This window comes from Pelodiscus sinensis, chromosome 1, assembly GCF_052426305.1.
Source record: "Pelodiscus sinensis isolate ZL-2025 chromosome 1, ASM5242630v1, whole genome shotgun sequence".
In the NCBI taxonomy this organism is placed as follows: domain Eukaryota; kingdom Metazoa; phylum Chordata; order Testudines; family Trionychidae; genus Pelodiscus; species Pelodiscus sinensis.
The window spans coordinates 6,278,577-6,301,837 of NC_143052.1; the positions used below are offsets into that span (position 1 = coordinate 6,278,577).

General features: G+C 48.0%; 1 protein-coding gene across 5 annotated transcripts in view; it reads right to left on the bottom strand.

Annotated features, from left to right (window-relative positions):
- Positions 1–23,261, bottom strand: part of AHCYL2 (adenosylhomocysteinase like 2) — a 174,923-nt gene that overhangs the window by 30,176 nt on the left and 121,486 nt on the right. For 3 of the 5 annotated variants that reach the window (XM_075925413.2, XM_006120333.5, XM_089778071.1), the window contains 4 exons: positions 9,751–9,894; positions 7,780–7,880; positions 4,897–4,999; positions 4,140–4,234 (listed from right to left, as the gene is read on the bottom strand). In XM_075925413.2, the coding sequence (XP_075781528.1) occupies positions 4,140–4,234; positions 4,897–4,999; positions 7,780–7,880; positions 9,751–9,894 (443 nt within the window). Of the gene's footprint in view, positions 1–4,139; positions 4,235–4,896; positions 5,000–7,779; positions 7,881–9,750; positions 9,895–15,893; positions 16,172–23,261 lie in introns of those variants that run through there. The other 2 variants (XM_025183222.3, XM_025183220.3) reach the window with 2 other exon arrangements.

Genomic DNA, 23,261 nt, shown 5'->3' on the forward strand with positions numbered 1-23,261 from the left:
CCTTCCTGTTTCGCAGCTATTTCCCCTTCACAGCCCTGTCCCCAGATAACTTATTTCACTTTGCTTCATGCACAGAACAGAGCCACTCTTGGCTGGAGACTGTGAATAGCAGTGCCCATGGCTGCACACTCTCACCAGGCAGCGTCTCATGCGCCCACGTCAGGACACAGAAGGAGGTGCAGACCTGCAGCCGCTCCAATTCCTTGGAGGTGGGGTGCCCATAGAGACAAAACATCTCAAAGAACTTAAGTTACTGTGCAAGTAACCTTTCCTTCTGCCAACATCTGTCCTTATGTTGTACCCTTCACTCTAAGGGTACAACTAGACTACATGCCTCTGCTGAAAGAGGCAGGTAGATTAGACTACATGACATAGTCAATGAAGCGGGGAAAGCCATTGACAGCCGATCCCTTATGCCTCGTGAAACGAGGTTTACAGGATCGAGGCATAAGGGATCGGCCGACAATGGCTTTCCCTAAGTCGATAACCTAAGCCGTTGTCGACCGATCCCTTATGCCTCGTGAAACGAGGTTTACAGGATGGGTCGACAACGGCTTTCCCTGTCGACTGATCCGCGTCCTGACTGCCACATTGTGAGCCAGCACAGCGCAGTGGCCATTTTTATTTTAATGATGAGGGGGATATTTCAATCCCCGCTTCATTGACTATGTCGGTATGTCTAATTTACATGCCTCTGTCGGCAGAGGCATGTCTAGACATACCCTAAGAGCGGAGGAGGGTGCTGAGGAGATAAATCCCAGGCAGCTCAAAGGATGACATCACCAAAGATAGTGTCAGCCCTTGAAGGAGGTAAGATTACGTAGCGCATGGCGTAAGCGTGAATGAAAGGCCATGTTGCAGTCCCATTCTGGGATGTGAAGTCCCCCAAGAATCAGCTTTGTAAGGTAACCTACCCTCTTTCTAGAGCTGGGTAGGTGAGAGGAACGTCTTCCTTTTAGAGGACTTTATCTCTGGAACTACCTGCAAGGTTCTGGGTACCACTGGAGCAGCATGAGAGAGAGGCTGACACATGGTGGGGAAGGAGGAAGCAGACCCCAATGGAGTTAGGGAGTGTTCTACTAAGAGGTAGGGATGTTAAATTTAGATTCATTGGCTAATCGAATAGTCGATGCAATTTGCATAGACTATTAGATTAGCCAATAAGGGCACCTCCGCCTTTGAAATGTAGCAACAGCCTCAGGGCTGCTGCTACATTTCAAAGGCAAAAGCACTGCTGGAAGGGGGGGCCAGAGGAGGATTCCCCCGTCAGCCCCGGGCTGCATGCTGCTTTCAGGCACCCCCCACTTTTCCCCCACCTTGCTGCCTCTTTCTGATAGAGGCAGCAAGAAGGAGGGAAGCGACTAGTCGTTCACGTCCCTACTAAGAGGAGCTTCAACCTAGCCCCTCTATCTTTACAAGACCTGTCTTTGAACCCCATGCAGAATGGTCTGTTCTATGGACCACATGAAAGAGCTCCACAGATCCCCAATGCTATCCTCAAAAAAGGAATTCTGAGAAGACCCCAGTCATCCTAGCACATTTCACAGAACCCAGATGACGAGTCAGACTATCACAGCACAAACGTGCCAGATGTAGGCAGGGTTTTGATCTCTCCATCACCACCAACTCAGCGTCACTCCTGATGAGAGCTCATTCTCCAACATAAGCTGTTTATCAGTTCTTCGACTGAATTTTCCATATGCAGATTTATGGATACAGGGATGGATTATCTGAATATTCCTCAAACCTTCTGCAGGGGATAGTTTTCTTTCTTTAAATACACATTTTATTTAACACATCCCAAATAATTCAATATGAGGAAACGGAAGCAATAGAAATACATCCCAATATCCACCATCCTTTAGGCATGCAAGCACCAGCACAAAGGACAACTCTCAAGTGTTGCAGGAAAAAAACAAGAGAGAACTGAAAACTATTCCATTTGCCAAGTCCCAAGCTCCGGGCTCTATGAGCAAGGTGGTCACAAGCCATTAAAGCAAGGAGCTACACGTCTAACTCTTTTGCAGTATGATATAATGAGATCAGGACTAGTTCTCAAGGTCTCTGGAGTCCTAATCCTGGCTCTAAAATTGAGGCTTTGTCTTAAGGCTTGTCTGCACTGCCACTTTTCTGCACTGTAACTTTCTTGCTCAAGAGTGTGAAACACACAACACCTGAACACAGCAAGTCAAAGTGCTGTAAAACACCAGTGGAAAGAGGCTCCCAGAGCTGGAAGCAGCCCTACCTGTACTGATAGCCACTCCCCTTATGGAGCTGGTTTACCTACAGTGCTGGAAGAGCCCTGCACACACTTCTGTGTTAAAGCCACAGCGGCACTTTAGACAGAGAAGTGTAGACAAAGCCCACATGGAAAAGTTGCACGGGCAGAACCTAAGGTGTGAATTTAAGATGATCTATTTAAGCTGATGCAAATTGCTGTGTGGGCTAGGGATATTAGATATCATGTAACTGAACAGTCGTGTACAATGAAATCTAAGCGGTTACACAACTATTCGATAGTCCCTGGGTGGGGCCAGCAGCCAGTGTGCTCCCAGCCCCACTCCCCGGAAGCCTCCTGCCACCCCACGCTGCTGCCTCTGTATCAGAAGAAGCAGCGCAGAGTGGCAGGCAGAGCTGGTCCACAAGGGGAGCCAGTTTAAAAACAAGTGCCCTGCGCAGACCAGTTGCTTGCCACCCTGCCTGATACAGGGGCAGCAGTGCGGCATGGCAGCAGCTCCTGTCTGTGGGGGCTCCGAGTACCCCACAGACAGAGGCTGCTCAGTGGGATACAGAGAAGCCTTTGTGTGTGGGGAGCTGCTGCGAAGCAGCCTCTGTCTGCAATGGGCCCCGGCTCGCCATGGACAGAGGCTGCTCTGTGGGATGCGGAGCAGCCTCGTTCTGCAGGGAGCTCGGGCCCGCTGCAGGCAGAGTCTGCTTTGAGGCAGCCTCCTCTGATACAGGCAGCAATGCAGGGGGAGGGGCAGATGGCACCGCGGATCTGGTGATGGGGGGAAACCAGCTTTTAAGTCAGGTACCCCCCGGCACAGCTCCTGCCTGCCCCCTTGCCTCTGCACGCTTATCAGCTCCAGCCTGCCCCCCTTACCTTTTAAGCCAGCTCCTCCCGCCACCTTGCTTGCCGCCTCTATTACAGAGGCAGCAAGCGGGGGGGAGGGAAATGTGTGTAGTTCAGTGGTGCAGAACCTCAAGCATATGGACCCCTTCTCAATCTATTAAAACGTTACAGACCCCCTGAGCAATATAGCTGTGCCTGCAGCCTGTGTGCCCCTCAGCCCACGCTGCTTCCTGAGCCACGTCCCTCGGCTCGCTCGGGAAGCAGCGCGGGCTGAGGGACTTGCTGGCTGCAGGGACACAGCCTCCCAGCTCCCAGCCATGGGAACTGAGAGGCTCCATGCTGACAACCAGTATGTCCCTCAGCCTGCGCGGCTTCCCAAGCTGAGGGAAGCAAAGCAGGTTGAAGGACGTGCTGGCTGCGAGAGGCTCCATACGTTTGTTTTAGTTTCTATTTTAAACTTTCTGTGGAACCCCTACAGTACCATCGCCGAGGCTTATCGGTTAATCATATAGTCGACTATACATTGACAACCTAGTGTGGACGCTTATTTGGCTTTGAGTGTTTTTCTGCAGCTTTAGGAACAGGTTTAAAAGTTAGAGTGAAATAAACTGCTCAAACTGAACTAAGAGCATTTACACAGGGCTTTGCACCAGTTCAGCGACACTGGTTTAAAAACTGACCTAAGTAAAACTAGTGCAATCTTCTTGTATGGATAAGAATTGGAATGGCTCTGTGCAAAGTCTCTTGCAAGCATTTCAACCACCTTCTCCAATTCCCTACGTGTCAGACAGTGATGAGTTTGTTCCCCATGTTGTGAGGATCAGTTCAGAATTGTAAAGCACTCTGAAGATAAGTGTTATGTAGGTGGCAAGCAGTATAATAAGTGGTTGATGACAGATAGAACGCTACATTCGGGATTTAATAGGGAACACAATTTTAATAATTCCAAACCTTTTGTGAACCCTATTCCACCCTTAGTCTCTCTAGACTATAGCGGGAACATCCGCCTTTCTAACTGCTACTACATGTGCCAGATATTTTAGATCCTACCATGTTTGAGACCCACCATGTTAGGTTGCCATCCCTCGACGTTGACACAGCGATCGATACACCACCAGAAGTCATCTTCAGATTCCCCCTTCCAGGCAAAGACAGGAAAACCTGACAGAGACAGGAAGGAAGTTCAATGCTAATGTGATCTATGAAAGTGTCGCCCGAGTGCTCCACTAGCCGGGCAAAGGTGGGATGGTCAGGGTGATGCACGGCTACCCGTTACCGTGAGAGCACCCATACTGACAGACTCTGGCTGGAAGCAGCACTTGCTGGGATGGAGGTCTGGTTCTTGCCACCAGTTGTGGAGGTGCTTACATGGTACCACCGGCAGGAATGAGCTTTACTGAAAGGGCCTTTCAAAAAGTCATCAAGCGAAGAGTTCGGACCCTCTCGCTAGATCTGTTCATTGTTGTTCTACCCAAGAGGTGGGCAATAATTTTTCATGGAGGGGGGCACTCCAAGTGGTCAAGGGGCACGCTCTTCCATGATATGAACAGAGGCAGTGTGGGGTCTGGGATGGAGGATGAGTGACAAAAGGAGCTTGGGGATAGGGATTTGGGGAGCAGAACAGAGTGTGGACTGAGAAGGAGGCTGAGCAAAGAAAGAAACACTAGAGATTTCAAGCTGCAAAGGGGTTATTGTACGCTGAGGGGGAAGTTATTTGAAAAAGAACATAATACGCTTGCACGGTGTCCTCTTTTAAAAGTATTAATAGTGAAAAGCTGACAGGAGTCTCTCGAAAGCACACAGAAGGGGATAAAATCCCTTACCACTCTCTGCCAGGGCGGCAGCCACTTCATTGAGAGTAGAGTAGATGTTGCATGCAGCCCATCGGCATTGAGCACCCAAGGCACCAAGAGTCTCCATTAGTACCTGGATGAGAGAAAACAAGAACGGCCACGCTGGGTCAGAGCAGCGTTTCATCTAGCCCAGGATCCCATCCGATGGGCCAATGCCAGATGGCTCAAAGGGAATGAACAGAACAGGGCAATTACCACATGATCTATCCTGTCAGCCCGCCCAGCATCAGACGGGAACGAAGGATGCTGCCTTTCCGTGAATTGCACAGAATTAGAATGCCTCTATGTAAATTGACTTCCACATGAAGCCAAATACTGAGCCCGGTGTCTGCTGTGAAATGCAGATTTCTATGGGCTCAACAGAGTTTCTTTAAACCCAAGAGCTTGTCTACACAGTACACAAGCGGATGGTGGAGGAGTATAAATTTCAGTGCTCACTACTACGTCGTGCTAGAGCAGTGGTCTCCAACCTTTTTACACCCAAGATCACTTTTTAAATCTCAGAACAGGCAAAGCTCTACCGCCCCGCCCTTTCCTTGAAGCCCCGCCCTCTCTATTCTCCTCCTGCCCATCACTTGCTATCCTCAGCCCTTACTTACACACTCTGATAAACAGTTTATTTTTAAATTATGCGATACATACTATTAAAATCACGTGTTTACAGTTATGAAATAAATGGTCTGTTTTTTATTCATGCTATTTAAATCTAAAATGAAGCATTTATAATTATACATTTTGTGGGGACAGAGTTCTGCGGCTGGGAACAGGGGAGAGGGAACAGGGTGCTGAGAGGGCAGAGGACAGGGTTCTGCAGCAGGGGACAGAGTGCCAGTGGGGACAGGTTTCTGCAGCTGGGGACAGGCTGCCAGTGGGGACGGGAGTGGGGACAGAGTTCTGTAGCTGGGGCCAGAGGAGTGGGGACCGAGTTCTGTGGCTGGGGCCAGGAGAGTGGGGCCAGCATTCAGGGAGTGGGGAGTGGGGAGTGGGGGGGTGGGGAGTGGGGTGCCAGTGGGGGCAGAGAATCCCCTGCATCTGTCTTCTCCCAAGATTCTCCCCCCCTCCCCAGGGAAACCAGCGCGTGCCTGCCCCGGGGCCGCCCCCGCCCCGCCGCGCAGGGAAATCCCCCGCGCATGCGCGCACCTGCCCCAGGGCCAACTGCCCCCCCCCCCCGCAGGGAAGCCCCACGCGCACCTGCCCCGAGGCCAAACCCCCCCCAAGCCTGCCCCGGGGCCAAACCCCCCCCCCCCCGCGCAGGGAAGCCCTGCGCGCGCCTGCCCCGAGGCCAACCCCCCCCCCCCCCCCGCGCCGGGAAGCCCCGCACAGGCACGGCTGCCCCGGGGCCAAACTCCCCCCCCCTCCCAACCGGGAAGCCCCGCATGCACACGCCTGCCCTGGGGCCAACCCCCCACGTGCACTGGGAAACCCCCTATGTGCCTCCCACGGGGCTGACTCACCCCTCCTTTGCGGTACAGGGAGCCGATGCTCCCTCCCGCAGTACACCCGGCAGAGCAGCTAGCACACTTCTGGAATCCCCGCAAGTGGCGCTAAGCTGCGGGACTTCTGAAGCCGACACTACCTCCGTTTTCTCTTGAGGTAAGTAGTGGGGCTTCTGGGGGGTGGGAAGGAAATGGGGGCGGGGCGGACAGGACGCCTCGCGAGCGACTGGTTGAGTCCTTGCGATCGACCAGTAGCTTGCGATTGACCTGTTGGTGACCATGTTGCTAGAGCCTTGCTGGCATGCACTGAAAGCTCCCTAGCGGGCACTAGTGAGCTTTAGTGCATGCCAGCAGGGGTCACACGGATAAAGTTATGTAGAAATGCCAGTGTGCCCTGGTCTAATGCAGTGGTGTGTAGACAAGCCCTAACAGTGTGGTCAGTGCTGTATGAAACAGGGAGGAACAGATCATGCATCAGAGAACCTATCATTTCAAACGAATGAATACAAAAAATAAAACAGTCCGTTTCATCCAGAGATAGCAAATCCTCTAACCCTACTCCCTTGCTAGTCGTTAGAGGGCCTTCCCTGTCAGTGCTGGGAACCCCCAAAATCCAAGCGCCCTGAATCACAGTGCCTTCACTTGCCTTAACCACTTCCCCCCTCTTTTTGGATTCTAAACTTTAAAAAAAAAAAACCATTGTTACTCATAGGAGCAGCTCACAGACGCATGCACCTCTCAGACGATAACATGCACAGTCTAAAGAGAGATATAGACAGGCATGAGCCCTTATTAAACAGGCCTCTCAGAAGATGGCAATTTTCCTTTTTACAAAGTGATTTGGGAGACGTGCTGGATTGACATCTCTGGAGACTGAAATCCTCTTTGTCCCCAAGAGCAGCTGCAATGCAGGATTCCCTTACACTGCCCCGCTAATACGCGCCTGCCCCAGAAGGACTGAGAATAGGTTTCAGTCTTCACGGCTTATTGATTCTTTGGCCTGCCTGCTCAGACTGCCAACAGGGGTATGATTTAGTGCCTACTGTCTTGGTGTTTTCTGAGCTGTGGACTGCCATTGTCTGGGAACTGGATCGATTCCCACCAACCCAGCTCAGGCAGATCACTGAACATCCAACAACAGACAGTCACTACCATCCTGGGCCAGACTCAGACAGGGCACTTAGGAGTCACTAGCAGCACATCCCCTCAGCTATCCACCAAGTCATTCAATCTCTGGGAAACCTATTTTCCTCCAAACATGGCATTTCGCAATGAGGCCTATTTCAGGGAGACGATTTCCTAGGAGCACATACTTTGTATGCCAACGGAGTCACCCTACCGTGGAATGCACAGAGGCTTTGTGCTGAAATACTCTTTGCAAAGGGAAAAGAACTGAATAAGTAAAGCAGGGCCTTACAGCAGTCTGTGCAGTAATGTGTGTGCAGCCCACAATCTTGGCCCCAGCCAATGGCTTCTCTCCCTGAGCTCGCTTCCTTAAAGCCATTAGTGCAGGCATTTCTGGAAGGGAAGAAAAATCCATCAGTAAAAAGCAAAGAAGATTCGGCACAAGGAAGCAGACACTCAGCACCACTACTCTGCCTCAGGGTCGTCCCAAAGACCTACTGTAATAAGTCTGTGCAGTGTTGCCAACCCCATGCCCTCAACAGGCAGGACTCTGGCCTTCCAAACCATTAAATCGGCTTAAAAATATTAAGATTTTTAAAAATTAATATATTTCAGATTCTTGCCTCCTGGGTGTTTAAGTCTTCAGGCTACAGTCCAGTCACACTTTCAAGCTGTTCTCTGCAACCAAAATAGCTAGAAACTTGCCGCTCCCTCCCCAAAGGAAGCTGAAATTTTCACATAATCACTTGTCTACTTGAGTTGGTGCTTGAAGAAATCCAAATATCACAAGACTCATGGTAAAATCCAATTGTTGGCACTCTACTATGGCTGGGTAAGAATTTCAGGTTTGTTATTATGCCTTCAGCACACGCGTAGCAAGCCGGGACTTGCATAAGCCCACATTATTTGTGACCACTGTAATCCTTGCGAACAATCTAGTAATTGGATTTGGTCCCTTTTCACAAGCGGTCTGAACTAATCAGGATTTTTACAACTTTGCCTGTTATTTGTGAATTGTCTGACAACCCTCTTCTGTTTGTATAACAGGTCTTTGAAAAGTCAAGATTTTCTGTTTGGTGGATTACTTAGAACACAAGGTATGTTTTTTTCTGTTCTCCAGTAGGTTAACCTAACTTTCATTAGCAGGAACAATGCTTGAAGAAATCAGTGAGATGCTGAAAGTCCCAGAAAAAGGCTGGGGAACTCTTAAAGGAGACGTACAGAAAGGAGGTTAAGGTAGCCTAAGAAATTTTAGGACACAAATATTTCCCTATTTTGTGTTAAGCCACTGGAGCCTCTTGCCTTATACACCTGCTTAAAGATGCATCACATAGCTCTCTTGTAACAGGAACTCTTAAGTATAAAAGGGTATAAGTAGAACTAGTCAAAAAATGGACCTAGTCTCTCCCTCCCCCTGGAAAGTTTCAACAAATATGAAAAACCAGGACTATGTAGCACTTTAAAGACTAACAAGATGGTTTATTAGGTGATGAGCTTTCGTGGGCCAGACCCACTTCCTCGGATCAAATAGTGGAAGAAAATTGGCATGACCATATATACCAAAGGATATGGTCATGTCAATTTTCTTCCACTATTTGAGCTGAGGAAGTGGGTCTGGCCCATGAAAGCTCATCAACCTAATAAACCATCTTGTTAGTCTGTAAGGTGCTACATAGTCCTGTTTTTTGTTTCAGCTACACCAGACTAACATGGCTACATTTCTATCACTATGAAAAATTAGTTTGTCAAAAGTTTTCCATGGAAAAATTAAGACTTTCAGGGAAAATGCTTTGTCCAAATACTTCAATATTTTAATTCACAAACATTTCTGTGATGCCATAGGCTTTTACTCTCTGTGGTTCCTGGTCAGACTTCAGTTCCCATCATGCACCATGCTCTCCTCTTATGGTGAAAAGAGGCAACTGCACTACAAGTGCATTATGGGAGGCATAGTCTGACTGGCCCATAATGGAGGATAAGGACCCGAGGAAACAAAAACTCATGAGGCACCACATTGGAATTTCCAAACTGAAATAGTTGAATTTTTGGCTGAAATGTTTTGGGTTTAGAAATTTTTTTTTAAACAAAAACAGACACTTCTCTGGGCAAGTCAAAAACCCAATTTTCTGCTGAAGAACAGTTTCAACAAGCCCTTGTTAAAAGTTCTGCAGGATGGGAAGGTCTGAGGGACTCAGGATTTAAAGCTATTTAGGTGAGAAGTCCAGCTCGCAATATCAAACGTGAGGAACCTCCCTCCTTTTACCTTGTTCAGCAATTTCAATCTCTCGGCGCCCAAACTCCGCCTGCTTTATGTTTTTCACACAGAAATCACTGCTGCCTTTGGAGTTCTTCTGCTGCTTGTCTCGGGGGGAAGTCTCATCATCAGAGCTGTCGGTGTATGAGGCAGCTGGAGAATGAGAGAATAAAGGCATCAGGCAGAATAAAATATCCCGACCCCACCAACAAGCAAAGGAATGGAATTAGTGCTGTGGAAGTAGTCCAATAACCTGAAATAAAAAGGGGATGCATGTTTGAGTTACAGTCAATGACCCCAATACCTGATCACCTGAGGGTAAAACTACTTTGCAATTACACATCGCTCAGACATGCCCTTGAATTCGTGTTCTTTACAATTTTGAGATGATCAACTAAATAGCTCAAATGCATTTCTCCTGGGCAACAAGAGCATCTTTAGGTGCTATTCCATATCCTACCTCAGCTACGACCTCCCCTTTTCCTTCTACTGTCTGCACCTTGAGGACGATTCCTTTTCACACTGAATTGCCCTCCCTTCCACATTTCCTATATCTGTCAACCTGTCTATCACTACTTCAGCAGCACCTTTTCTTTGACCATACCAGTCTCCACTCATGCCTGCATCTTGTCTCATCTTGACCACAGAAATGCCTATAGACTATGGCCGCTCCGTGACCCATCTGCCTACATTCTCCACCCACTTAAGTCACTGGTCCCTCATGCCAACAAGTATGTCTATTATATCGGGAAATGCACAGCAGGATCTGGATAAAGATCCAATCTTATTTTATGTTATTTACGAACAGTGAGTAGTTTGATAGTAACACTACCTAGTCACGACTCAGGGTTTTTACATCTAGTCCCTGGACTCACTCAGTTTCTAAAGCCTGGTTTACACTATGAAGTTAGGCCAACATAAATTTCCTTGTGTTGGCCTATTTCTGCCTGTGTCTACACTCAAATTAATCTCTGTCCAGCATAGGGATGTAACCGACTAGTCATCTATCTGATAAGCATAATCTTATCAGATAGTTGAGTAGTCACTTGACTATTTGCTCCCCCCTAACCGCTGCCTCTATCAAAGAGAGGCAGCAAGTGGGGAGGAGCAGGAGCCCGTGCTGGTGGGAGCCAGCTTAAATGTCGGTTCCCCCCGAGCACCGTCTTTGCAGGGGGCAGGAGAGGCATCCCTGCTGTTGCACCAATCTCTTTGATATGTACTGGGAACCCGCGGGGACCAAAGCAGGTCCTACTCGTGTGGGGTCCCAACCGCTGCACTTCTCTCTTTGAAATGTACAAGAGCTGTGAGCAGCTCTTGTACATTTCAAAGGGAGAAGTGGAGTGGGATAGCGAGTGCCCCCCTTATCAACTAATCAAGTAGTCAATGGAAGTTCCATCGACTATTCAATTAGTTTATTAATCGAAATTTAACATCCCTAGTCCAACATAATCACCCTATTACGATGACACAGTAAAACCACCTCCCCAAATGCCATTGAGATCTAGTGAAGTCAATCTATTGAGACTGGCACAGTGTGCGTGCAAACATTGCATGATCTATATCAACCTTAGCGATTCTTAGCAGCAGGCCAACAATGCTGCATTTCCTGCAACAGTGAGTGTTTTTGACTCAACTGTGAATGCACTCCGCAGAGTCATACAGGCCAGAATCAAGCCTTCCTCACCTCAAACCTCCTTCCTATATGTTTTTGAAATGCCTTTTCCCAATTTTCCACCATGGCAAGCACAATTAGCAGCTCTCTTGTTGCATGCAATGACCCAAGTGACCATTCCAACTCCCCACTAGATGCACTCCTTCCTGGAATAGACCAGAAGTACTGGATCTCCAGGACCTATGGGCAAAAGAGGTTGTGCAAGCACAACTATGGACCAGCCCCAGAAACAGTGATATCTATCAAAAGATTGCATGGGGGATTGCAGGCACAGGATACGACAGGAATCAGGTGCAATGACACACGAGGAACTATGCCAGCACACCACAAGGTCAGAGAGACTCACAATCATTCTGGTGCGGAGTTGCAGGCCTGCCACTTTTACAACAAACTGCATGGCATATTTGGGGAAGTCCACATCAGCACCCCACAAAGCATGGTGAACACCTTGGAAGAGTCCAAGACAGAGACTCCTGCAGCGAACAGTGTGGAGCAAGAGATGCTGTCGGGAAGGGGGGCCGGGACAGGCAGGGTTCCAGCTATGGCATGAGCCAAGATCTATCTGAGAATCTCCCTCAGTCTAGCCAGTCCAGCCTGCCAGACCTGGACAGACCCAATGAAGGGGAAGGGACGTCTGTGTCCATGCATTTTCCCTTACCATTCCTAAATTTAAAGATGTCACGTGGCCCATCACCAAGTTAATGTGCCAAAGATCCAACTTTTCACCGTTTTACTCATGCAAGAAGAGGTAGTGGGCCACCCAATAGAGGCAGAGCTGGTAGCTGTGCTTCATTTCCCTGTAGCGTTAGGCATGAAGAGAGAGAGGAGAAAGAATCGGATTCAGCAAGCACTGCATAAAATAGGTCCAGTACAACTCACAATCACAGATATGAATGTATCTGACTGGGGATGTAGAATCCTGTTTAATCAGTTAGCTGGTTAAATGTTAGGTTTAACTAGTTAACTGATTAAGCAGGGATTAGTGGGGGGAGGACACTCCAGCCCAGCTGGGCTTGAGTAGCCCTTTCTCCCACTGTGGCCAGGCTGGAGCACTGCCCCCTCCTCCGTTGCAGGCAGGGGCTGCTCCAGCCTGGCCCTGTCTGCGACGGGCCCAGGGAACATTGCAGACAGGGCCTCCCCCAGATGTTTTTTGTTTCAGACTAGCCCCTGCCTGCGACAAGCCTCAGCTGGCCAGAGCAGCCCCTGCCACGGTGGGCCCCTTGCGGGGCTGAAGCAGTCCCCTGCCCCTGGCACACAGGAAGCTGTTCCAGCTCCCACCAGTTAACTGCAATCTGTAAGCAACACCCATTAACCCAGTTAACTGGTTAACCGTTCACATCCCTAGGAAGGACGACAATTCCTAAGAGCACCCAAACCTTCAGCCCAGAAAACACTCCAGCACAGAACACTGTGGTGACTGACCACGGAAGTGCTCCTCTAAGCCTCTCTCAATTGCATAGCTCCATGTTGAGCTCTTGCAATGGCCCTGCTAAACTCAGTTTCACCTCCACTCTGGCAGCAGCTTTTCCTCCTTTGCCTTACAGATACTATGCAGTTCCCAATAGGCAGCTATAACTATTCTACTATACATCTACTTGTCTCACGGAGAGCAGATCTGGTCAGCAAACAATGCCAGCATCCCTTCAATCTACAAAAAGCACTTTCAACGATCAATGCTCCCTCTAATCTTTTCCAGCCATGTACAGATTTTTTCCATTCATGTGCGCAATAATTGTTTTCTGTGCATCAAGGCATATATGATTGTGCACCCCCAGGAGAAACAAAAACATAGCTGTGGGCACTCTGCTAATCAGCTGGGCGGCATCTGAATCTTTCCCAAGTGGCTGCACAAGTGCACAGGAAACACTGTCAACTATCATTCAACACCTGCTGAACCATGAATGAATCTCTCCTTCATGCTGTCCAGTATATGGTTTCTTGAGTCAAGGGAACAAGGGATAGGCTGTGTCCCTCCCAGACTCATCACTGGCATTTCATTTCACTAATGGCAATCTGCCAGTCAGGAATGTCCCTGTTTGCGGCTTTTTTTTTTTTTTTTTAACAACCCTCTGTTTTTAAAGATGCAAGGGAATTGCATCTTCCCAGGCCAGCCTACACTGATGCCAGCAAGGTCACTCTGAGTGAGTGCAGATCTCAGGTGTCCGGTATTCTCTGAATTTTTTTTACTGGACAGGAGGCGAAAATACCGGACTAGCTGAGTGAATACCGGACACCTGGCAACCCTACCTGTTGTTGAAGCAGTGGAGAGCTCTTTAGGCCCTATGCACCTACAAGGGACGATGGACATGAAAAGTGCCCAGCCCGTTTATGGGATTTTAAATGAAAGGCATGAAAATTACAGAATAGGGATGGTATTATGGGATGGAAAACACTGCATTCTGGAAACCTGACCCACAGCTTCCAGAGATTGCTGTGCAACTCATTTCTACCTTCCAGCTTGTGAAAACTCCCCCAAAAGGCATTGCACTGGATGGTGGTGTGTGACACACTGGGATACCTACGCATGGTGCATCACACTTTAAAATGACCCAGGCACTCCTGGGAAGTACATATGCAGCCAAGTACGCATGCACATGAGCAATATATTCTTTTCAGTGGTTGTACACCAATGTAGCTGGCTTCGACCCAAGTTTGTGGTGGAGACGTGGGAATGTGTTTATCTGGAAGATGAATCCTCAATTAAGATTTAAGTCTGGAACGATGGGCAAGATGGTGGTTGGCTGTACAAGGGAGTCCCATACGGGTTTTAAAGTATGGTCAAAAAAGCATTTAAAAATGGCACCCTCTTACTCTGTAGCTCTGCCCCCTGGGTCACAGTCTCAGCTGCCACTTTACGGAGATAGACAAGTGATTCCTTTCTTTAGCTCTGCACAACATTATTTTGATAGAACTGTCAGCCCATTGGTGGGCCTTTGTCTAAGCGTGGGAAGAGGCAGAAAGTCCCCACCAGATTTCAGGGGAATCTGATGTTATTAAAAACACCTTTTGTATTACAGGAAGAAAACCTGATCTGGTACCACTACAAGAGAATCACTGCATCGGTGCAGAATTCCATTAGCAAAATCTCCAAGGACTGCTAAGCGTGAATGAGAAGTGTTTCTCCCTTCTATTTAATTATAAATACTATACACCTAGTGACAAACATGTCACGTGCTTCTTCTTTGCATCGTTTATACGTGTTCTTTACTTGTTTTTCATTCTCCCTCTCTCACCCCAGTTCTGGTTTTTTTTTCTGCATCCAAGTCATTTTCCTCCTCTTAAGTGTAAGTATTTTCAGTGCCAATACCCCCCGCCTAGAAATGTACCTGTATTCTTCACAGAAGCATAGAGCCCTGTGGAAAACACAACCTTGTAAGCTCAGATGGCTTTGACCCTGCCTGGAGTTCTAGGATATTTCACAAAAGGCTAAATAATGGATAATGGCCCCTTAAAGTGCACACAGCTCTTTCTAGCTATTGAAGCAGCAAGTTGGAACTCCCTCTCCTCAGCTCACTGAATAATGCTAGGCTACTACCTGCATGGGTATGGGGTCAGAACTGGTTCCTGGTTCTTCCTGCCATTCCCAAATGTGGGAGTAGGCAAAAAATCCAATGCCAAGAAATGCTCAATGCTGACAAAGTCTGGCCACTCTGGTGGGTTGAATGGTACCCCGTGTTCAGTTTGAGACAGGGTTTCTTGGAGGCCAAGAGACAGAAGAAGAAATGTGACACCACATTTTCCCTTCTTCTCACTCTCGGAGGACTAACTGGGACAGAAGACATACAATCTCTGGTGCAAGAGATGCTGGAGCTCAGATGCATCTGGTACATAAAAGATTCAGTTCTCCAGTGCCAAGGAACAAATCTTCTCCCCCAGTGACAAAATTCAAGCCAGGCTGGTGAAGAAACCATTATGACTGGTGCCAATGGCAGAGCCTCTTTCTTCAAAGGTAGCTAGTACAGGCAGTCCCCGGGTTACGTACAAGATAGGGACTGTAGGTTTGTTCTTAAGTTGAATTTGTATGTAAGTCGGAACTGGTACATATTGTAGGGGAAACTCTAGCCAAACATTTCTCCAGAGCTCAGTTTTATTCTCCCACACCTCACTTCCCTCAGTCCTTTATTCTCAAGCTGAGGTGTCTGCTGAGAAAAGCCGCTCCGCGTCTCCCTGGTCTGCTGGGGGGGGCGCTAGCTTCGCGTCTCCCTGGTCTGCTGGGGGGAAGCAGCTAGTGCGGGGTTGCCTCACCCCGTTTGTAAGTAGGGATCCGATGTAAGTCGGATCCATGTAACCCGGGGACTGCCTGTATTCTGAACCCAGTTCCATGTTTGGCCTCTAAGAGCTTTATTTTGGGTAACCCAGCTGGCTCTTCCCATCAAGGACAGATTTCTAAGATGGTTCAGTAGAAGTCTCTCCCACCCCATCACAATTACTAAAGCAAAACAGAGTATCATTGGCATCAAGGACTAAGAGCTGCACTCACTCAGAGTGACCTTGCTGGCATCTGAGGTGAAGTTTGAAACCTGTGACAAGATCTCTGCTTCGCAAGCCTCACCCCGAATTCTTTTTGGATCCAACCTCGATGATGAAGCAGATCTGGTACAATTATCATAGTCGTCTGAGGAGACCCTTGCTATCATCTTCTCTTTATGGAGCTAGCTCCCTTCTGGGATGCCAGACTCCTTGAGCCCCTCAGGACTGGTTTCAAAAGGCAAAGAAATGTTCGGGGACCAGAGACCAACTGGACGCCATCCTCTCACCGATTCCGTTCCAAAGACAAATCAGCTAGAACTTAGAATGGTGGAACCTCCCCACCTCATCTGCTTGGTTCATAGTCAATAGAGAGTTCTCTGCTAGGGAGACTGTCCTGGAGAGTATGCCTACACTTCAGTGAAAGACCTGCAGCCAAGCCATGGTTGGCTTCTAATTACAGGGTCTGGGGCTAAAACCTGCAGTGGAGAACTCAGGCTTGGATTGAAACCCAGGCTCTGAGATCCCACGAATGGGATGGGTCTCAAAGCATGGGGCTCTAGCCTAAGCCCAAATGTCTTCAGTGAAATTCTTAGCTCGGTGAGCCTCAGTCAACTGAACTGAGCTCAGAGACTCAGTGCCACAGGGTTTTTATTGCAATGTAGACATTCCTGATATGGACTTCTCAAGAACCTGAGCCACGTGGTTTGCCCTCCTCCCTTGATGGAATTCGCTACAGTTTCCTCCCAGGGATCTTTAAATCCATTCAAGATATTTCAACAAGAATTACAAACACACTGAACTGAGGTTCCGGGCAGCCACAGGGGGGCTGAGAGCTGTGGGGGCTGAGAGCTGCAGTGAGTTCCCCGTGGCTCCTGGCCACCGCCGCACCCACCCCCACACAAGGACAGGAGACCCACAAATAGTGATGCCACAAATTGCGAGAGTCTTTTGTATTTCCTTTGCCAAATTACAAATGAGATCTCTAAAACCTAAAGAATATGTACTTGAGAAAGATAAAGCATCACCCTGCACGGTTTCTTTCACGCCTCCAACTCCTGCTTTAGCTATCAACAAAAGAAGAAAGCAGACTGCACATATATATCGATATATATAGACTGCACATATATAGATCGATCAGATTAGTATAAAAACATTTCTGCCATATATACAAATCAATACTACAATAACCCATATAAACCACACTTCTATGTCAGGAGGAAGTGTATTCACCAACACATCGCGTCAAGGATTCAGCTCCCAGACCAGGAGAATACTTTGGCAGACAAACTCAGCAGCATGAGCAGCCTGCCACACAAATAATCCCAAGAGACACTACAGGTTTGTCCACATGACATCTTAGCATGTGGCAAACTGGCGCACTGCACAGTCACACCCTGGCTTGCTGTGCATCGAGGTGTGTCTAGATTGCAATCTAACCCCTACTGCTGTCCCATGTTAGTTGGCGTGGGTAATGGGGCTCCAAAACCGCAATGTAGACATTCAGGCTCAGGCGGGGGCTCAAGCTCTGGAACCCTACGTTTCCAAGATTTATTCACTATTTTCCCTTCCCCCAAGCTGTGGCACACGACAAACGGACCTTGTCCCAGCACAAGATCACTCCAATGATGCAGAACAGTGCTCCTGAGGAGGATAAAGTTGGGGTTCTCTAATGGTTCTCTTCCCCCTGAATGGAAGCCATTGGTTGCCATAGGCCTTTCCTCCCCATCACCTTCATTCAAGTGTCATTGGAAACATAAATGACAAGGCATACGGCTCTGCAGACAGCATTGACCCCAACCAGATAATCTGGGAATTCAGTGGAGTCGAGCCAACATTTTCTTTCAGTGGTTCTGGGTCTTTTACCATAACTGAGGTCTCATGCTTCACCTAGATGCTAAATCTCAGCAATGGGAGTTTTCATCAAATGTCTGTGAACATCAAACTTTCTTCCGAGGAGTCCAAGAGTTGCTAGTGCAAAGTCTTCAACGAGAATGTAGCCAAGTGGAAAAGAGTCTCAGCTTTGGGGATCTATCACAACGTATCTGAACCGGCACCTCTCTGTCAGTGTTTCCCACAACTGGGGAGCGGCACTGACCAAGGCAGAAAAGGAATCACCTCAACTGAAAGTTAAGAGCCATATTCTACACTCCCAATATGTTGAATTTAACTGGTCTAAGGAGGACCTCAAGTGACACAGGGGTCCCCTTCTGACTGCAGCATCAGTCAAAAAAGCAAACAGACCGCTAAGAATCATTTAAAAAGGGATAGAGAATAAGACAGAAAATATCTTATTGCCTCTGTATAAAACCATGTTACGCCCACATCCTGAATACTGCATACAGATGTGGTCGCCTCATCTCACAAAAGATATATTGGCATTGGAAAAGGTTCAGAAAAGGGCAACAAAAATTATTAGAGGTTTGGAACAGGTCCCATATAAAGAGAGATTAAAAAGACTTGGACCTTTCATCTTAGAAAAGAGGAGACTAAGGGGGGATATGAGATAGAGGTCTATAAAATCATGACTGGTATGGAAAAAGTGAATAAGGGAGAGTTATTTACTTATTCCCACAATATAAGAACTAGGGGTCACCAAATTAAATGAATAGGCAGCAGGTTTAAAAGAAACAAAAGGAAGTTTTTCTTTACTCAGCACACAGTCAACCTGTAGAACTCCTTGCCAGAGGATGTGGTGAAGACTAGGACTTGAACAGGGTTCAAAAAAGAGCTAGATATATTCATGGAGGCTAGGTCCATCAATGGCTATTAGCCAGGATGGATAGGAATGGTGTCCCTAGCCTCTGTTTGTCTGGAGGTGGGTGACAGGAGAGGGATCACGAGAGGATTACCTGTTGTGTTCCCTCCCTCTGGGGCATCTGGTATTGGCCACTGTCAGCAGACAGGATACTGGGCCGGATGGACCTTTGGTGTGACTCAGTATGGCCTTCTTATGTTCCCTCATGGGGCATTCTATGTCTCAGAGCAAATGTGCTGTCCCTCCACCCAGCAGTCAGAACTTTCCAGAGGGACCCAAGCTTGGGAGGCATACTTGTTTATATGCCAAGACTGAAAATTTGTTACTCATAAGATACTGAAAGAACTCAAATGAAAGGGATGCATATTCCTCTTTCAGAGCTCCCATAGCCTTTCATTAACATTTAGGTGTCGCGAAATCTCAAGCAAGCAGTTAAAAACCTCTGTTCTATACTGCCAGTATGCACATGGGCTTTTACATAGCACCCAGCATGCTGGTAATTGACTCTTCTAGCCTCTCTCGGGCACTTCAGAACACCCCCCTGCGGAAAAAGCTTTGTGCTGGTGCTGTCTGTGTGCCAGGCTCTCCATGATCTGCTTAGGCCTAATCTTCTTACTAAGACTTATACATTACTGAAATTTCTCTGCAGAGGGTCTGTCCCCTGCAAAGGTGTGAAAGGCAAGTCTGACCCTGTACACAGTACATTGACTGCGAAACACATTCAAGGAGGTGAAGAACTAGACGACCGTCTTTTAATAAAGAAAGCAAATTATACAATACCGAACACTGTGGTCAAGAATTGCAGAAGGATTAACTAGTTAATGCAGGATTATTTTCTTGAGAAGAGAGACTCTGTGCAAAGGGTTTTTAAAACAGCATCTTGGTGCTGCTTCTCATGCTGAATGTCTTTTTTGTAACCAAGCCTTAAAAACACAGGCAGTAACCAGATTCGCAGACATGCTGCGTTCTGTACTGTTAACAGGCATAGAGCAAAAACAAGGAGCCCGGTGACACCTTAAAGCAGGGATTCCCAAACTTTGTAATACCGCGACCCCCTAAAATTCTAAGAATTTGTGACCCCCCCCCCCACTCTCACTGCTCCACAAGTAAAGGCGGAGTTGGGGGGTCGTCGGGGGCAGCAGAGCTGGCTGGGGGAGATCGGGCGGGGGAACCGGCAGTGGAGCTGGCCGGGGAAGGTCAGGAGGAGAAGTAGGGGAGAACCAGCCGGTCGGGGGGAGCGCAAATCGGCCAGTGGGGAGCGGGACTGACCCAGGCATGTGCAGATCCCAGGGCACTGCCCGTCCCACGCGTAGTCCCGGCGAAGCGTGAGCGAGTTTGGCTGCGGCTCCACTATGCGCTTGCCCAGCGCTCAGGAGCACGTACAAGGCTTCCCCTCCTCCCCAAGCTGTCACACGCAACCAGAGGCTCCCAGCGCTGACTGCGCCCTGCCTCCCAGCCACTCCCCCCAGGCTTCCGTTGAGCGCCCAGCCGGAAAACCAGAAAATATAGGACATTGCACGTGTCTAGTATTTTCTGAAATTTTTTTTACCGGACAGAGGGCCCAGAAACCGGACTGTCCAGTTGAATACCGGACACCTGGCAACCCTAGCTGCGACCCCCCCCCCCAAGTTGCTCACGACCCCCAGTTTGCGAAACGCTGCCTTAAAGACTAAAAGATTTATTTGGGCATAAGGTTTCGTGGGCAAAAATCCACTGTGTCACATGCATAGAGTGGAAATTACAGAGGGAGGCACAAGCAGACAAGCACATGAAAAGAAGGGAATTACCTCATCAAGTAGAGGACCAATGCTAACAAGACCAATTCAGTCTGGGTGACTGTGGCCCATTCCGAACAGCTCATGAGGAGAAGTGAATACCACAGAGGGAACACTGCTTTTGTAGCAAACCAGCCATTCCCAGTCCCTATGCAAACCCAGATTACTAATGTTAAGTTTGCAAAGGAATTCCAGCTCTCTGTCTTTGAAGTCTGCTGAAGGCTGGCCACTTTCAATCTGTTGCTGAGTGTCCAGGGAGACGGAAGTGTTCTCCCACTGGGTATTGTATGTGACTGGTCTTGATGTCTGATTTGTGTCCATTTATTCTTTGCACAGAGACGGTCTGGTTTGGCCAATGTCCCTGGCAGGGGGGCAGTGCTGGCACATGATGGCATATGTCACATGTGTAAATGTGCAGGAGAATGAGCCCTTGATGGGGTGGCTGATGTGGTTACATCATGATGGTGTCCCATATGGACAGAGTGGCAATGGGGTTTGTTGCAGGAATTGGTTCCTGGGTTAGCGTTTGTTATATGGTGTGTAGTGTAGTACAATGAAGCCCTAAAACAAAAGCCCATGTAGCACAGGCGTGGCTTGAGGCCTAGCTAACGATGGGCAAAACATGGCTACCATAAAGCAAAGCTAAGCTGTGAGCAAGAGGCAGGCCCCTGCTCAGAGAACTTGGTACGAACAGGGCTCAGAGTGTAAAACACTAATTGGTAATTGCCCCAGGTATAAAACAGTCACTGGTACTGGTCATAACTTGAAAGCACATGGCAACACCAGCTCATTAAAAAAGACCTTGGTACCCGCACACCCCACAGATATACACCCAGGTTCAGGAAAGGGTCTAAAATGACAGCATGATGCTTAGAGATGTTCTAATCAAACCACGAGGTACAGGGTGATGGGTGGTATCCAACTAGTGTCAGAAGGTGGTAACCTGACATCAGAGGGCAGCAACCTGACACGTCAGCAGCAATGTGTAACTTGTTGGTACCTGTATATAGAATGGTGTCTTGGAGCGACAGTTCTTATCCAGCTGTGTTGGTAGTTTCGGGGGGAGGGGGGAGCAGTGGAAGCTGAGTACTTTGTTACGAGTACATGTGAATAGTGATTCGGTAGTCTTTACTGACAACTATGACTGTACTTTGCTTAACAATAAGCCTGGCTGGGCACCTTTGATCCTTATCTGATTTGTGGTCTTTGGGGGGCTCTCTTGGGGTCTGCGGTAGCAACTAATTGCATAAATCAAAACAGCACACACCACTGCGCAAACACGCAAGCAGCCATCTGGTTATCCTCATTAGCGGAGCCAGAGACCTGTTAGGACACTGCAGCAGTAAATCCTGGCCCAACAACATGTCGCTGACGAGGGTCAATTCCAAAAAAGGGCACTACCTACACTACCCCATGACCTGCACCTCCCAAAATTGCCTATTATAAGCTAATATAAAATGTACCTTGTTCCTTTTCTATTTGAGCCCACTAAAGTTATGAAACAACATGAGAAATAATTCAGTCTTCTTTAATTAAAGATATTAAGTTAATCTTATTTCAATAACCAATTAATGTGCATAGAGTGCACAACAACAATACTTAGCCCTTAAGGTCTTCAAAACGCTGGACAAATATTAACTAACTAATCCTCATAACACCACTGCAAGGTAGGCAAGGATTATGCTGATTTTACAGAAGGGGCCAACAGAGAGATTAAATGATTTGCCCAAGGCAAAGCCACTTAGTCACTGGCAAAGAGAGGATTACCACATGCAGACCACTAGGCTGTGCTCCCTTGCTACTGTGACTAAAGCCAGGTCATATAGTTGCACATAGCTGCCGTACTATTACAGCTAGCTGGCTGGGAAAGAGGACTGTGACACTTTTGGTATATCTAGAGGACGCACAAGATGGCCACTGCAAGTAGAAGCAGAAGGCAGTAGTGACCATGAGCTGGTTAAGTTTAGGATCCTGACAAAAGAAAGAATGGGGAGCAGCAAAATATGAACCCTGGACTTCAGAAAAGCAGACTGACTCCCTCAGGGAACTGATGGGCAGGATCTCCTGGGAGGCGAATATGGGGGGAAAGTAGGCCTGGAAAGCTGTCTGGCTGTTTAAAAAAAGCCTTGTTGAAGGCTCAGAAACAAACCATCCCAATTTGTAGCAGGAACAGCAAATATGGCAGGTGACCAGCCTGGCTTAACATAGACATCTTCGGTTTACTAAAACACAAAAAGGAAGTTTACAAGAAGTGGAAACTTGGACAGATGACTAGAGAGTATAAAACCATTGCTTGACCATACCGGGGTGCAATCAAGAAGGCCAAAGCACACTGGAGTTGTAGCTAGCAAGGGATGTGAAGGAGAACAAGAAGGGATTCTACGGGTATGCTAGCAATAGGAAGGTGGTTAGGGAAAGTGTGGGACCCTTATTGAATGGGGGAGGTAACCTCATGACAGATGATGTGGGAAAAGTTGAAGTACTCGATGCTTTATTTGTCTCTGTCTTCACAAAGTCAGCACAGCATGGGGAGGAAGTGAGCAGCCCTTGATAGTGAAGAAGGGTATGTCTACACTAGCTCATTAGTTCCAGCTAGGTAGGCAAATGAGGGCAACCGAAGTTGCAAATGAAGCCCGGGATTTAAATATCCTGGGCTTCATTTGCATGTTCCCGGGCGCCGCCATTTTTAAATCCCCCTTAGTCCGAACAAACTGCCCGCGGCTAGACGCGGCAGTTAAACGTTAAATTCGAACTAAGGAGTTAGTTCGAACTAACATTTAACTGCTGTGTCTAGCCGCGGGCAGTTAGTTCGGACTAAGAGGGATTTTAAAATGGCGGTGCCTGGGAA